Source organism: Gorilla gorilla, chromosome 10, assembly GCF_029281585.2.
Source record: "Gorilla gorilla gorilla isolate KB3781 chromosome 10, NHGRI_mGorGor1-v2.1_pri, whole genome shotgun sequence".
NCBI classification, from domain to species: domain Eukaryota; kingdom Metazoa; phylum Chordata; class Mammalia; order Primates; family Hominidae; genus Gorilla; species Gorilla gorilla.
Window position 1 is genome coordinate 79,789,796 of NC_073234.2, and position 13,418 is coordinate 79,803,213.

The window sequence follows — 13,418 nt, forward strand, 5'->3', positions numbered from 1 at the left end:
TATCTGTGATTGGCTGAACGGACCGACCCGGAAGGGTGGATGCTCTCAGCTGGCTGGCGGGAAGATTTTGCTCCCGAGTAGCGGAAAGATCTGCTCGAGGCCTGGGTGCTTTGGTGTCGGAGATCCGAGAGTCGGAGATCGGAGAGTCGGACACAGGACAGTCGGACACCGGAGAGTCAAACACCGGAGAGTTAGACTGGGCTTCTCGGTGGGGAGAGGCTCTGGGATAACTACTGTTACAGCTTTGAAGGGTCAAGGGTGTGCACTTTTTGTTTCATCCTTCCCTTTCCTGCTGCAGGGCGAGGCCGGTCTGTAGCGGATCACTTCCTTTCGCCCACACATTGGCGGAGGAGAAACCGGAAAGTTAATCACTGCCCTGCTCTGAGAACTCGGGCCTTTAGGGGCACGTTCGCCTGCTGACCGGTCTTCTGATCTCCTCATTCTTTTCCATGCAGGAGGATTGGCCACCAAAGCCTGTTTATTAGCAGCTGCCATTTGTTGGTAAATACTACTGGGGATGCTTCTTCCACCCCCTGCTTCACAGTAGCGGAAGGGCGGGCGTTATTAATATTAAATTACTATTGCCTCTAAATGCAGGTGGCGGGAAGAGAGAGGATTTAGCCTATGGTATCTCAGTGGCGTTTCCTCCAACATTGATGACTGGCTGTCACCCTGTAACATTTTTCCTGTGGATGCCTAGCTTATACTGCTGAGTGACAGACCTGCTGTAGTTCACTTTCTGGATACATTTTATGTTGAGATATCTTTTGCTGTTAAATCACATCATTTTGGGAAGGAGCGGTCTTTTAACCGCATAATCAAAGGAGTCATTTAAAATCGTGGGGGAGAATTGGATATAGACTGTGTCTTTTCATAAGGGTAGAAACAGCCCCTGCTACCTTAGCAAACCTGAGCCCTCACTATATCAAGGCATTTTCCTGGGCTGTGCGGATACAAAGGTGAAGAGATTGAACCCCAGCCCTGCTAAAGGACCTTACAGTCTATGGAAGGAATGTTACATTTTCATTACGTGAAGAGATGTTTGTATAGATCAAGAATTAGAAATCCTTATTACTCTCCTATTTAGCCTTCTTTTAATGGTGTGGTTATTCCACATTCTTTAGCAAGGCAAAAAAGAGTCAGCCTATCTTTCCGGCCTAGTGGTGGCTTCAGAATTCTGTGTAGAAAGGGCGTAAGGTCAGCAGTCTAAGGATAGGTGTTGCAGAAGTGACTTTTGGAGAGCATCTTAGTTTTAGAAAATGTCCATATTAGAGAGATAGAAGAGGTGTTTTTAGGATCATGGGGAGTTTAAAGTTTCTACTCTCCAGCCCCATTTTCCACTTGTCCATATGCATGCTTAGGTTTTAGTCATTCATAGATACTTAGAAATCATTAATACAAACCATTTTCCCCTCCCCCCACCTCTAACCTAGAAAATCTAGCTTTTCTGTAGAATACCAATTTCTCTTTTGAGATTGGGCTTATATTGTAATTCTTTAACGCAAGGGCTCAATAAAATGTTAGATGATTAATTTTATTATTTATGTTGATGTATTTCGCTTAATCTGGTACATTTGAATCTATCCAACTTCTTTATAAGATTGCCATCCTCCCAGTTTTACAGGTAGGGAAAGAGGCTTGGAGGAACAGCGTATGCAACTTTGCCTAACATAGTAATTTAGTCACATAGCAATTGGTGCTAGACCTGTTGAATGTTTGCTGTTTTTTGTTACATCACTTTGTATCTTGTGGATGTTTGCTGAGTGTTATTGCTACTGTATTTGTCATGTATACGTTTATGTGACTTTGGACACTTCTCTGAAATCTAGAGAGTTAGTCGTTCTGAGTGTTGTGGGTTATTAAGCTGAAATATAGAGTTTTCCATAAAAAATTAGTGTCAAAAGAACCATGTGGTTCTTATTTGAAAGGTCACTGCAATATATAATTTACTTTCTAACATTTTCCGTGCTTAGGAATGACAGATTACTGTTGAGTGAACATCATTAATAGTACTATTTTTAAAAACTTGTTGTCACTGTTGTGCTTTTATTTTTAGAAAGAAATTTGGATTATTTTAGAAACAAATTTGGAAAGAAAAAGAATGGCGTCCGTTTCAGGTTAGTAGCAATGATTACATTTTCTTCTTCCTTCTGTTCTATTTCTGTTTGTGTGATATTTGAAAAAGTTTGTTTTAAAAATTCTGATTATAGAAATGATTTTTTTCAGCTTTTTTATTGAGGTAAAATATACATTACAAACTTTGCCATGCTAACTATTATTAAGTGAATAATTCATTGGCATTAAATGCATTTAGACTGTTGTGCAGTCGTCACCACTATCCATCTCCAGAGCTTTTTCATCTATCCAAACTAAAATTCTATACTCATTAATCCGTAACTTTCCATTACTTCTCTTCTCCTAATCCCTGATAGCCACTATTCTACTTTCTGTTTCTTGACTATTTTAGGTACCTCATATAAATGGAATCATATAACATTTGTCCTTTTGTGTCTAATTTTTACCTTATTTGTGTCCAAATAAAGGCAATAGCGGAATCATGCTTTTGCCTGTTTCTCTTACTGCTGAGTATACACTGACCCCTTCCCCAAAAGAGCAGGTACAAATTATCTTTATTCGTCTTTGGGTGATGCTCATTTCTCTTCTTGCTGAATCATGTCCTCCTTGGTAATACTGTAATGTATCGGAGAGGGACCAAATAAAAGGAAAAACCCAAACTTGGTTTATATACAAATTTTAAAAAGCAAGAAAGGCTTATAGCTATTACAGTTCTTGTTTTTCAGTTGGTCATGTGATCATAGCTTGTACTTTACAACTGCCTTCTTCAACTACCCATTCTGTATTCCTTGGTTCTCAGTTGGTAATGGGTCTTTGCTTGGTGGGGACTACTTGCCTTAGTAGTTTCCTATATTTGGTTATTATAGTTTTCAATTAACTTTAATCACAAGGTAAGGGAATACTGAGAGGTGCACTAGAGGATCTTCTGCTTTCCAGACATACTCCTTCTTATCCCTGTAGTGTAGTAGCTATCTGATTTCCCCTTAATAGTCAGGATCACTCACCCCAGCAAGTATAGTAATCGCCTTCTTTGCCTGTTCATTTGTTGGCATGAGGAACCCAAAGTGGCCAAGTGGCAGTCAACTTCCAGTTTAATGGAACTATTGCTTTTTCCCCTGGTACAAGCATTTCTTTCTTGGTAACCAAGACCTCTAGGCCAGCAAGAGTCCGATGTTTCAAGGATGGGAAGCAAAAATTTCACTAGCGGATCACTAAGGGTAATAGAAGAGCCACTCCCATTTCCACCGCTGATTCCCGTGAATCGTGGCAATGGGAGAAACAGCACTATTCACTGATGTATAGCATGCCATATCCTGGAGGCTACTAGTCCAGCCCTTAAAGTGCTGATACCCAGCTGGCAGCATAATTGAGTCTGCAAAATGCCACTCCATTATTTTTTCAGGCCAGCTGCTTCAGGGTGTTGGGGAACATAGTTAGACCAGTTAATATCTTGAACATGAGCCTTCTGTTGTGCTTTGTTTGCTATAAATGAGTTCTTTGGTCAGAAGTAATTTGGTGGGGAATACGATGACAATCAGTAGGAATTCCGTGAATTCCTGGATGGTGGACATGATAGAGCACTGCAGGCAGGTATGGTAAATTCTTATCCATAGTAAGCATCTGTATCAGTGAGAACAAAGTGCTGCCTCTTTAATTATAGACGGTTCCAATGCAGTCGCTTTGCCATCAAGCATCTGTCTGTCCCCACAGAGAATGGTGCCTCCATTGGAACTCAAGGTTGGTATGAACTGTTTGCAGGTTGAGCACTTAGCTCTGGATGTAGCCAGATGGGTCTTCGTGAGTGGCAGTCCATGTTGCAGAAGGCACTTTGTTCTTGACTTCATTGTGCAAGGACAAGTGTGGTCAATGTCCAGGTCATCTTGTCTACCTGATTAATTATGATTATACTTTGTGGAAGTTGTTTTTAGTGAGCATTAACATGGGACACAAATACCTTCACACTCTGACCATTCAGAGAGGTCTATACATATATCTCTTCCTCAGACCTCATTGCCACCAGTTTTCCTATTTGCTACCTTCCAAGTTGCTAACCATCCTGCTAATCATTAACCATTGCCTGTAATAGTGTGGATGTATTCCTCTGGCAAAATGAATAACTATGTGGACTGCTTACTGCTGACTGGGAGAATTTTCCATCTCCAATGTTTTTCAGGATCACTCTGGAGAGATGCTAGAGTGCTTTAGTTGTTCACTTTCAGGTAGTGACAATATATCATGCAGAATCTTTTGTAAATTAGGTCTGCATTTTTTTTTTTTTCCTTAGTAACACTGAATCCCACCATGAGGTTATAGCTACAGGTTGAGGAGGAGGAGGCAAAGGGGAGCATGGTGCATGAGCATTCAGACTTCTTGTTCACGCCTTCACTTAGAACCTGCTCACTTTGGCACATACCACTTCCATTGTGATGATGGAGGCCTGCCTTATGAATTGATGGGTCGGATGACACCTGGTTGATGATAGGCAGCACAGGTCACATAGTAACTTAGTCTCTTGTAAGACCCAGGAGCAACCCAGAAGTTGTTTCCGAAAGGGTAATAGTTCTTTGTAGATAATGGCAAAGAGCTTTGCTCTAAAATCCTTATCATCTTTGTTGTGACTCATCTATAGGCCAAAGGTGTCATATAACATCTGCATTCATCACAAACTTACGGCACCATCAAATCTGTTGGGTCATATAGCTCAATGGTAAGAGAAGATTGTATCATGGCGTTACCTCTTGTTCGAGGTCCTACTCAAAACTGGCAAGTTTTGGGGTTACTTGGTAAATTAGGTGTATGTTGCCTCCCAAATCCAAGTAGTCCATTAGGCTCTGTGCTGCTCTCTTAGTAATAGGAGGGGCCAGATATAGAAACTTATCCTTCACTTTAGAAGAGATATCTCAACATGCCCCATACCGTTTGACTCTCACCAAGGTGTCAGGCCTCTGAATTTTTATGGGATTTATCTTCTATCCTCTGGCAAGTGTCTCTCTTAGCAGTTTGTCTATAGTAGCTGCTACTGCTGCTTCTTGCTCAGCAGGTCAGACAAGCATGATATCATCAATGCAGACAGCTAGTGTAATGTCTGGTGGAATGAAAAGGGAATCAGGATCCCTGCAGCCTAGATTAGGGCTAGAGAGTAGATAAAGCTCTGAGGTGGGAGAATAAAGATACATTGCTGGCTCAGCAAACTGCTTTTACTGTGCTATACTATTCCCCTATGCTATAATAACAGGTACATGGGTATGGAGAATAAAACATTCAGCAGATCAATAGCTGAAGCCAGATGCCAGGGCATGTGTTCTGTCTTATTAATGAAATTACAGCTGGAACCATGGCTGCTGTTGGAGCCACAGCCTTATTAATTTTGGCGTAATCCATTCTCAATCTCCAGAATCCATTGTCTTCTGCATACACCACATAGGTGAGTTGAATGCGACATGGAAGTCATCATTACCCTCACATCTTTCATGCCGTTGATGTAGGCAGTAATCTCTGCAATCCCTCCAGGAATGCAGTAATATTTTTGGTTTGCTGTATTGGTTGGTAAAGGCAGTTTTGCTGGCTTCCATTTGATCTTTCCTATAATAATAATCCTTAGTTACTTTGCCAGGAGACCAATGTGTGGATTCTGCCACTTGCTGAATATATCTGTTCTCAGTATACATTCTGAAACTGAGGAAATAACCACACAGCAGATTAGAAGGCCCACTGTATTTCACTAGCAGCCGCTGGACTTGAACCTGCTGCTGCCCCATGCCAATGAGATCACCAACCCTGCCCTTACACTGACTTTCTTAAATACAGAAAATATGTCTACTGCTTCATTTCTACCTTTTAAATCTCTGGAAACCAAAGCTGCATTGATCACCTCACTTAAGTTGAGTCTATACTCTGACTGGTGGATCACCATGGCATTTTGGTTTTCTAAGAATTAGCATCAGTTCAGAGCTAATGTCCAGTAGTTTCTGAGAAGTGATTTCTCTTTTTCTTTCTTTTTTTTTTGGACGGAGTCTCACTCTGTCACCCAGGCTGGAGTACAGTGGTGTGATCTCGGCTCACTCCAAGCTCCGCCTCCCGGGTTCACACCATTCTCCTGCCTCAGCCTCCCAAGTAGCTAGGACTACAGGCGCCTGCCACCACGCCTGGCTAATTTTTTGTATTTTTAGTAGAGACGGGGTTTCACCATGTTAGCCAGGATGGTCTCGATCTCCTGATCTCGTGATCCACCCGCCTCGGCCTCCCAAAGTGCTGGGATTACAGGCGTGAGCCACTGTGCCCGGCCGATTTCTCTTTTTTTCTGATGCACAGTTACCCTAATAAACTTCTCTGGTGAAGAGTAGTAGGAAGATTCATTACATACATTTTTAGCTGTGTGGTTGAGTCCTTCCCCAACAGGCTCCAACCTCTGCATTATTCAAGGGCCTCTGGTTCTATAAGGTGGTTCAATTCTGGAAATTTGTCGAAGGATGGTCTCTCTGTTGTGTTTCTGGTTCTGTTTACCAGAATCAGAGCTTTTTATTCTGCGTATTACAAATCAAGTAATCTATTTCCATTTCAGGGACTTCACAGTCAACTAGTCAATCCAAGATCTTGTCGGTCAGACTATTCTGATTGCTGCCTCAGCTCTGTTGCCCTTCATGGCAACCACATCTACTTTATTTTTGGTCATAAATTCAATTGCCAATGGTTAGCCCCCATACCTTGGAATCCATCATTGTCGTTGAATCAGGTGGTCTACTTGGAAGATGATATTTCCCACTGTCATTCCTAGCTTACAGAGAACAGCCAGGGGAGCCCCAGCATCCCTGAAGAGCTCCGCTGATGCTGGCGCTCTGCTCATGACTGTATTTTTCACAGTCTTGGTGAAAGGAGTGTCCTCTGGATTCTCCTGGGGGACAGCAAGGGGGTGGATTATCAATCTATTTGATCTTCCACTCTGGCACTGCTCTCCCTCTAAGCCTCTGAATACCTTCCTTTAGAGCATACCCAGGAAATTCCAGAGCTCCAGCCTCACTGGACTCTATACCTGTTTTATTCCATCCCAATTTTCTGACATTCATCTTTGAGGCCAGGTTTCAGGCAATGAGCCAAGCAAATTACTAGAGCCACTCCTGGCCACTATCTAGGACATTAAATCCAGAATTTCTTAGTGAGCCCGTATCAATAAACTTAGCTTAATTCGACATTGTATTCCATAAACCCTGTTTCAGTACCTTTATGATCTATTCCCATATACATTCTCTAGGTTTCTGATGTAGTTTGGATATGTGTCTCCTCCTAATCTCGTGTTGAAATGTGACCTCCAGTGTTGGAGGTGGGCCTAGTGGGAGGTGTTTGGGTCATGGAGCAGGATCCCTCATGAATGGTTTGGTGCCCTCCCTGTGGTAATGACTGAGTTCTTGCTCTGTTAGTTCACATGAGAGCTGGTTGTTTCAAGGAGCCTGGCACTGCCTCTTCTCTTTCTTACTCTGTCTCCCACTGTGTGACACACCTGCCCCCCTTTGCCTTCTGTCATGATTGGAAGCTTCCTGAGGTCCTCACAAGAAGCAGATGCCAGCGCTATGCTCCTTGTATAGCTTACAGAACCATAAGCAAAATAAACTTCTTTTCTTTTATAAATTACCCAGCCTCGGATACGCCTTTATATCAATGCAAAATGGATGAACACAGTTTCTATTGATATATTTTGGCACATGCAGCTCTTTTGGTGCATATCATGTCTTTTGACAGGTTACATCTTTGTGTTCTATCCTCTAGGACTTCTGGATCTTAAAGCACTGAAAGATGGTAGAGGCTGATTCTTAGGAGGCTTAGCAGTCCCATACAAGGCAACAAGGACCATTGTGGGGACTTCAGTTAGGAGGACATTGTTTCAGAAAGGGGAGGCAGGGTAGAAGAGACTTGGCATAATTTAGTGGTTTAAGGTAACCTGCTTCATTGGAATCTGCCCTTATGTTCCCCTCCAAATTTCAGAGTCTCCTTCCCAGTCAGTGTGCTGACTTTATCATAAGAGTCCCTGCAAGGTTGGGAATTCAGTTTGTATTGAAATTCAGCCATCTGCAGGATTTAGACTTACAGCTATTTTTCCAAAATATTGGCCCTGTACCTATAGAGGATAAGGTTTTTTTTAAGGACAATCATAGAAACTTTGAGGTCCCTTAATGCAGATCCTACATTTTTCCCCTGAGTTCTTTGCACACTTAGAAGCAACCAGTCAACCCCATTATTCTCACCAAAACATTTGTAACAGCAAACACTTTGTCACCCACAGCCTTGCCTTCCCTAGTTATTTTTCTACTGGTGTCTATGGATGATGATTTAAATAACTTTTTTCACTGCATGATGACATAGAATAGTTATGTTCCCTTTATCAGTGGAAACAGGGTTATTAATGCCTTGAAATCTAATCAGATCAGAAAGCCAGTTCTATGTGGCCCAGAAACAATTCAGAGAACCTGTTAAGTTTCTGTTCTTCCGGATCAAAATTCTGTATTGGTTAGGGTTCAATCAGGTAAGCTGAACCATTGAGTGCTGTAAGTTTTATTATGGGGATTAAAACTTATGTGATCATGGGAGCTGGTTAAGCAGCTATCCCTGAGTCAGCTTCTGGTCCTGAAGTCAGCAGTACCAGCAGTGAGAAAGGAAGATGGGTGTGAGGTATGGGAGGGTATGGATGAGCTGGAAGCTGCAAGGATAAGTTGAAATTCATGAGGACAAAGTTAGGATGCTGGTGCCCTGCTGAAAAGCTGGTGCACTTGTCACAGAAGGTTGGTCAGCAACATGACCAAGAAGCCAAAGAATCTGTGGGCCAAGTTGTTCCACCAAGAAGATTTAGCAGGAGCTGGGGGAACTGGCTTCTGCCCCACGTCAACAAAGTGAGGCAGCAGTTTCCTAATATCATGAGTGAGCTCCAGAAGCACCTGGCCATAGGCCAACCATCCCAATGTAAAACTGGCTGCTGCTTTATCTCTGCCTTGTAAATCTCATGCAGAGTTCACTTGTGGCCAAACCTAACCCAAAGTCATGTAGGGAAGGGTTGATACAAGGGATGGTGGCAGTTGGTACAATAAAAAGGTACCCCAACATCCTATTTTAAATCACAGCCATAAATTATATCTCATGAAGAAGCACATTAAACCTGTATACTGATTAATGCAGGCAGGTATATGAGAATGCACCAAGAATATCTTTAAGATTTTTCTAGCTTCCATCGATGTGGTATCAAAAAGCATCTCACTTTTTGACTTTAATACTTAGATTGATTAGAATCATACACTGGGGTTTCTTTATAGATTAGTTACGAAGGAGATAAAATGCCAATTCCAGTAGTACACTTGATTTCTCTTACTTGTTACATCCTCTTGTTCATAATTACCAACTCCTTATACCATCAAGTGAGCCCAAATAGGAATACCTTCATAAAGTAATAGCAAAGTAATTAGGGAATTAGCTTCCTTTTGCTTCAAAGTCTGACTACTTTACTTAAATGATTTAGGAGATTGTTAGACCACTTCTCTACAACATAATAAAAATAATTACCATGTATTAAATATTTGTGTACCAGGTACTGTGTCTAGAACTCCTAATATATTATCTCACTAGCTCTTCATAAAAATACTATGAAAGTTAGATATTGTCCCCATTTTACAGGAAGGGAAATGGGGATGCAGGTAAGTATCTTGTCTGAGGTCACTCAGCAGGTAAAAGGAGGACCTGAGATTTAACTTAGGTCTATATGACTCAAAAACATGCTCTTAACCATTCTGCTATACTACTTCAAGTTTGTCTGTAATTGATATGGCGGGCAACATGCAGAAATCAATCTGGAAACCTAAAGTTGTAATTTACTCTGTCTAATCATTGTATCCCCGCTGCCTCCCATAGCTCTAACTGAGGAACTGGATTCTATAACCAATGAGCTACATGCAGTAGAAATTCAAATTCAAGAACTTACGGAAAGGCAACAAGAGCTTATTCAGAAAAAAAAAGTCCTGACAAAGAAAATAAAGCAGTGTTTAGAGGATTCTGATGCCGGGGCAAGCAATGAATATGATTCTTCACCTGCCGCTTGGAATAAAGAAGGTTAACTTTTTTTTTTTTTTTTTTTGCTAGTTTTATTTCTTCTCATATTTTAAAAAACTAGAATGAATTCTTGATGGGACAGTGCTTTCCAGTAGGCTTAGAGGTGAAACTGGCCATTTCTCCAGTGGAATGGGAAGCTTGCAGGTGGATCATTCTTTCCCTATGTTCTGTAGTCTTCAAATTAAACTTTTATTATTCAGACATTTTTTTCCAGTTATTGTTATAGCAACATTGATCATGTTTAGAAAATGAGATACTTCCTTTACCTACATTAACAAACAGTTAAGAAAAAAAATTCAAACTCCTTGCCAAAGGTTAGATCATTTTCCTGCCCTAGTGAACAAACCTTTCATGATTCAAGACCTTATCAAACATCATGTTTATCAATTATAAATAGAATAATAGAATAATTAGAATAACTCTAGAAGGGATTGTGCTTTTTGTGGATGTTGCTTTTCAATGATTCACGTCTGAACAAGATATTTACACCAAAAATTCCAGATAATTGTTAACTTTGTTCATGATATTTGAGTACTTTATGATGCTGTGAATTCCCTGATCAACATTCAGACAATTTTTTAAATACCTGATCAAACACCTTCCTTTCTTGTGTGGGTTAATTCTCAACTGGCAAATGTTTACATTTGTTACTTTTTTTTTGTTTTTGAGATAGGGTCTTGCTTTGTTGCCCAGGCTGGAGTGCAGTGGCACAACCACAACTCACTGCAGCCTCAAACTCCCAGCCTCCCTCAAGCAATCCTCCCTCCTCAGCCTCCTTAGTAGCTGGGACTACAGGTGCACAGAACCACACTTGGCTACTTTAAAAAAAATTTTTTTATAGGGATAGAGTCTTGCCATCGCTTGAGCTCAGGCTGGTCTCGAACTCCTGAGTTCAAGTAATCCTCCTGCTTTGGCCTCCCAAAACTGTTGAGATTATAGGCATGAGCCACCATGCCTACTATGTCTTATAATACATCATTTAACTTGTTTTTGCTTTGCTTAGCTAGTGAGTTAATCTCAAAACTATTATCATAAAAGTTTAATGGTCTATAAGTATTAGAAGTCTTATATATGTTTGTCTCATTCTTATCAAACTTCTGTAATAGTCTTACATGTTTGTCTGATTCTTAACTTTCTTTTCCTAGATTTTCCATGGTCTGGTAAAGTTAAAGATATTCTGCAAAATGTCTTTAAACTGGAAAAGTTCAGACCACTTCAGCTTGAAACTATTAACGTAACAATGGCTGGAAAGGAGGTATTTCTTGTTATGCCTACAGGAGGTGGAAAGAGCTTATGTTACCAGTTACCAGCATTATGTTCAGATGGTATGTACTAAAAAATTAATTTTGAGTTGAAGAAGTGCTTTGTCATCATACCTTTTTAATTCTTTTAAAAAATAATTTATAATCATACATATGTAAAAATCAAGTGCATTTTTGTTTGATTTCTTCTATATTAATAGAAATGTAAAGTTTCACTTAAAGGAGGAATTTTATTTATTTTTCATTTTAGATTCAGGGGTATATGTGCAGGTTTGTTACATGGGTATATTGTGTGATGCTGAGATTTGGACTTGTAATGATCCATCATCCAAGTAGTAAACATAGTACCTGCTAGGTAGTTTTTCAGCCCTTGCCCTCCTCTCTCCCTAAAGGGGGAGTTTTAAAAACTTCTGAGATTAATCCTTTTATCTGGTTCCTGAAACATAAATTTAAAAACATATTGTACTGAACATTCAAAATCCTCTCTTCTAGCTTTTCGAAACCCTATCTAAATTATTGTTAACCATATTCACCCTACAGTGCTATAGAACACTTGAACAGAAGATACAAGGGGCAAAAAAACCCAAAAATGTTGTAGGAGAAGCAGCTCTGGAAGAAGAATCAGTAGACCTGAATTCTAGTCCCAGATCTTTCCTGATTGTCTGCCATGGTGCTAGGCACTGGGAGACACAGTAGTGAGCAAAATGGGCGTGGTCTTAGTTTTCACAGAACTCATAGTGTAGAGTAGCACTTTCTCAGACTTTAGTGTACATAAGAATCACCTGAGAATTTGATTATGTGCAGATTCTGATTTTATGTGAGACCAAAGACCCTGCATTTCTAACAAGTTCGCTAGTGCTACTGATATTACTGATTGGGTAGTAGCAGGGATCAGCAAGCTTTTTTTTGAAAGGGTAGATAGTAAATAATATAGGCTTGTGGTCCATATGGTCTCCTTGGCAGCTCTTCAACCCTGCCATTGTAGCACAAAAGCAGCCACAGATAATGTGTAAACACATGGGTGTAGCTGTGTTCCCTTAAAATAACTTACAAAAATAGGCAACCAGCCCTTACTTTGTTGATCCCTGGTTTAGAGAATACGGGTAATTGCAAGCAATTGCAATAAGAATTTTGGGATAAAGGTTTTAATAGGGAATTAAGTCTGTACAAAGATCTGGTCTAGGGGATGTCAGGGAAAGCTGTTCTGAGGAAGTGGCATTTAAGCTAAAGTTTAAAGGGTGAGTAGGCAGAAGGGACAGGGAAGGAAGAGTGTTCATTCAGAAAAGCAATGCGTGAGATCCAAAAGCAAGAGAGAACATTCACATTATGATGTATTCAGTAACCTGGAGGAATTCCTATGTGGCAGTCAGTGGTAAGACATGTGGAAAGAGTCTTATTTTTAAAACTTTTCCTTATTTTAGCAAGAAGCCGTTGAAGAGTTTTACACAGGTAAGAGACTCATTATTTCATGGTTTAGAAGGATAATTCTAGCAGTTAGATGAATTCTAGATATATCTGGAAGATAGATTCAATGGGACTTGGTATTTATTGCATGTGGGGAAAGGAGAAAGAATAGTCAAGAATGATACTCAAATTTTAGGCTTGGACAAATGGTGAGGTTCTTCACTGAAATGGGGTACATTGGAGAAAGAACTCTTGGGAATGGAGAGGGGAAAGATGATGAATTTATTTGGGACATGTTGAATTTACGATGCCTTTAAGACATCCAGGTGGAATTGTCTTATGAGTAGGAGGATGTTTGTGTCTAAAGCCTGGTGTTAGAGGTCTGAGTTGGAGGTTGTTAGTGTGGAGATGGCCACTGAAGCCATTGGAATGAATTTCAGAGCAGCATAAGAAGGAAAGAAGGCCTAGAACAGAAACCAGAACACCAAGAGTTTAGGGATAAACAGAGAAAAAGGGCTTGCAGACAAGGCTGAGAAAGAGTAGCAACATATAGGATAACCAGGATTGTATGATGTTATTAGAAGGCTAGGG

General features: G+C 40.5%; 1 protein-coding gene across 2 annotated transcripts in view; it reads left to right on the forward strand.

Annotated features, from left to right (window-relative positions):
- The first annotated feature begins 122 nt into the window (after positions 1-122).
- Positions 123-13,418, forward strand: part of RECQL (RecQ like helicase) — a 32,684-nt gene continuing 19,388 nt past the window's right edge. For both annotated transcript variants that reach the window (XM_004052853.5, XM_055358455.2), the window contains exons 1-5: positions 123-258; positions 456-501; positions 2,057-2,117; positions 9,964-10,161; positions 11,307-11,486. In XM_004052853.5, coding sequence (XP_004052901.4) covers positions 2,102-2,117; positions 9,964-10,161; positions 11,307-11,486 — 394 coding nt within the window. In that variant the 5' untranslated portion in view covers positions 123-258; positions 456-501; positions 2,057-2,101. The remainder of the gene's footprint in view (positions 259-455; positions 502-2,056; positions 2,118-9,963; positions 10,162-11,306; positions 11,487-13,418) is intronic.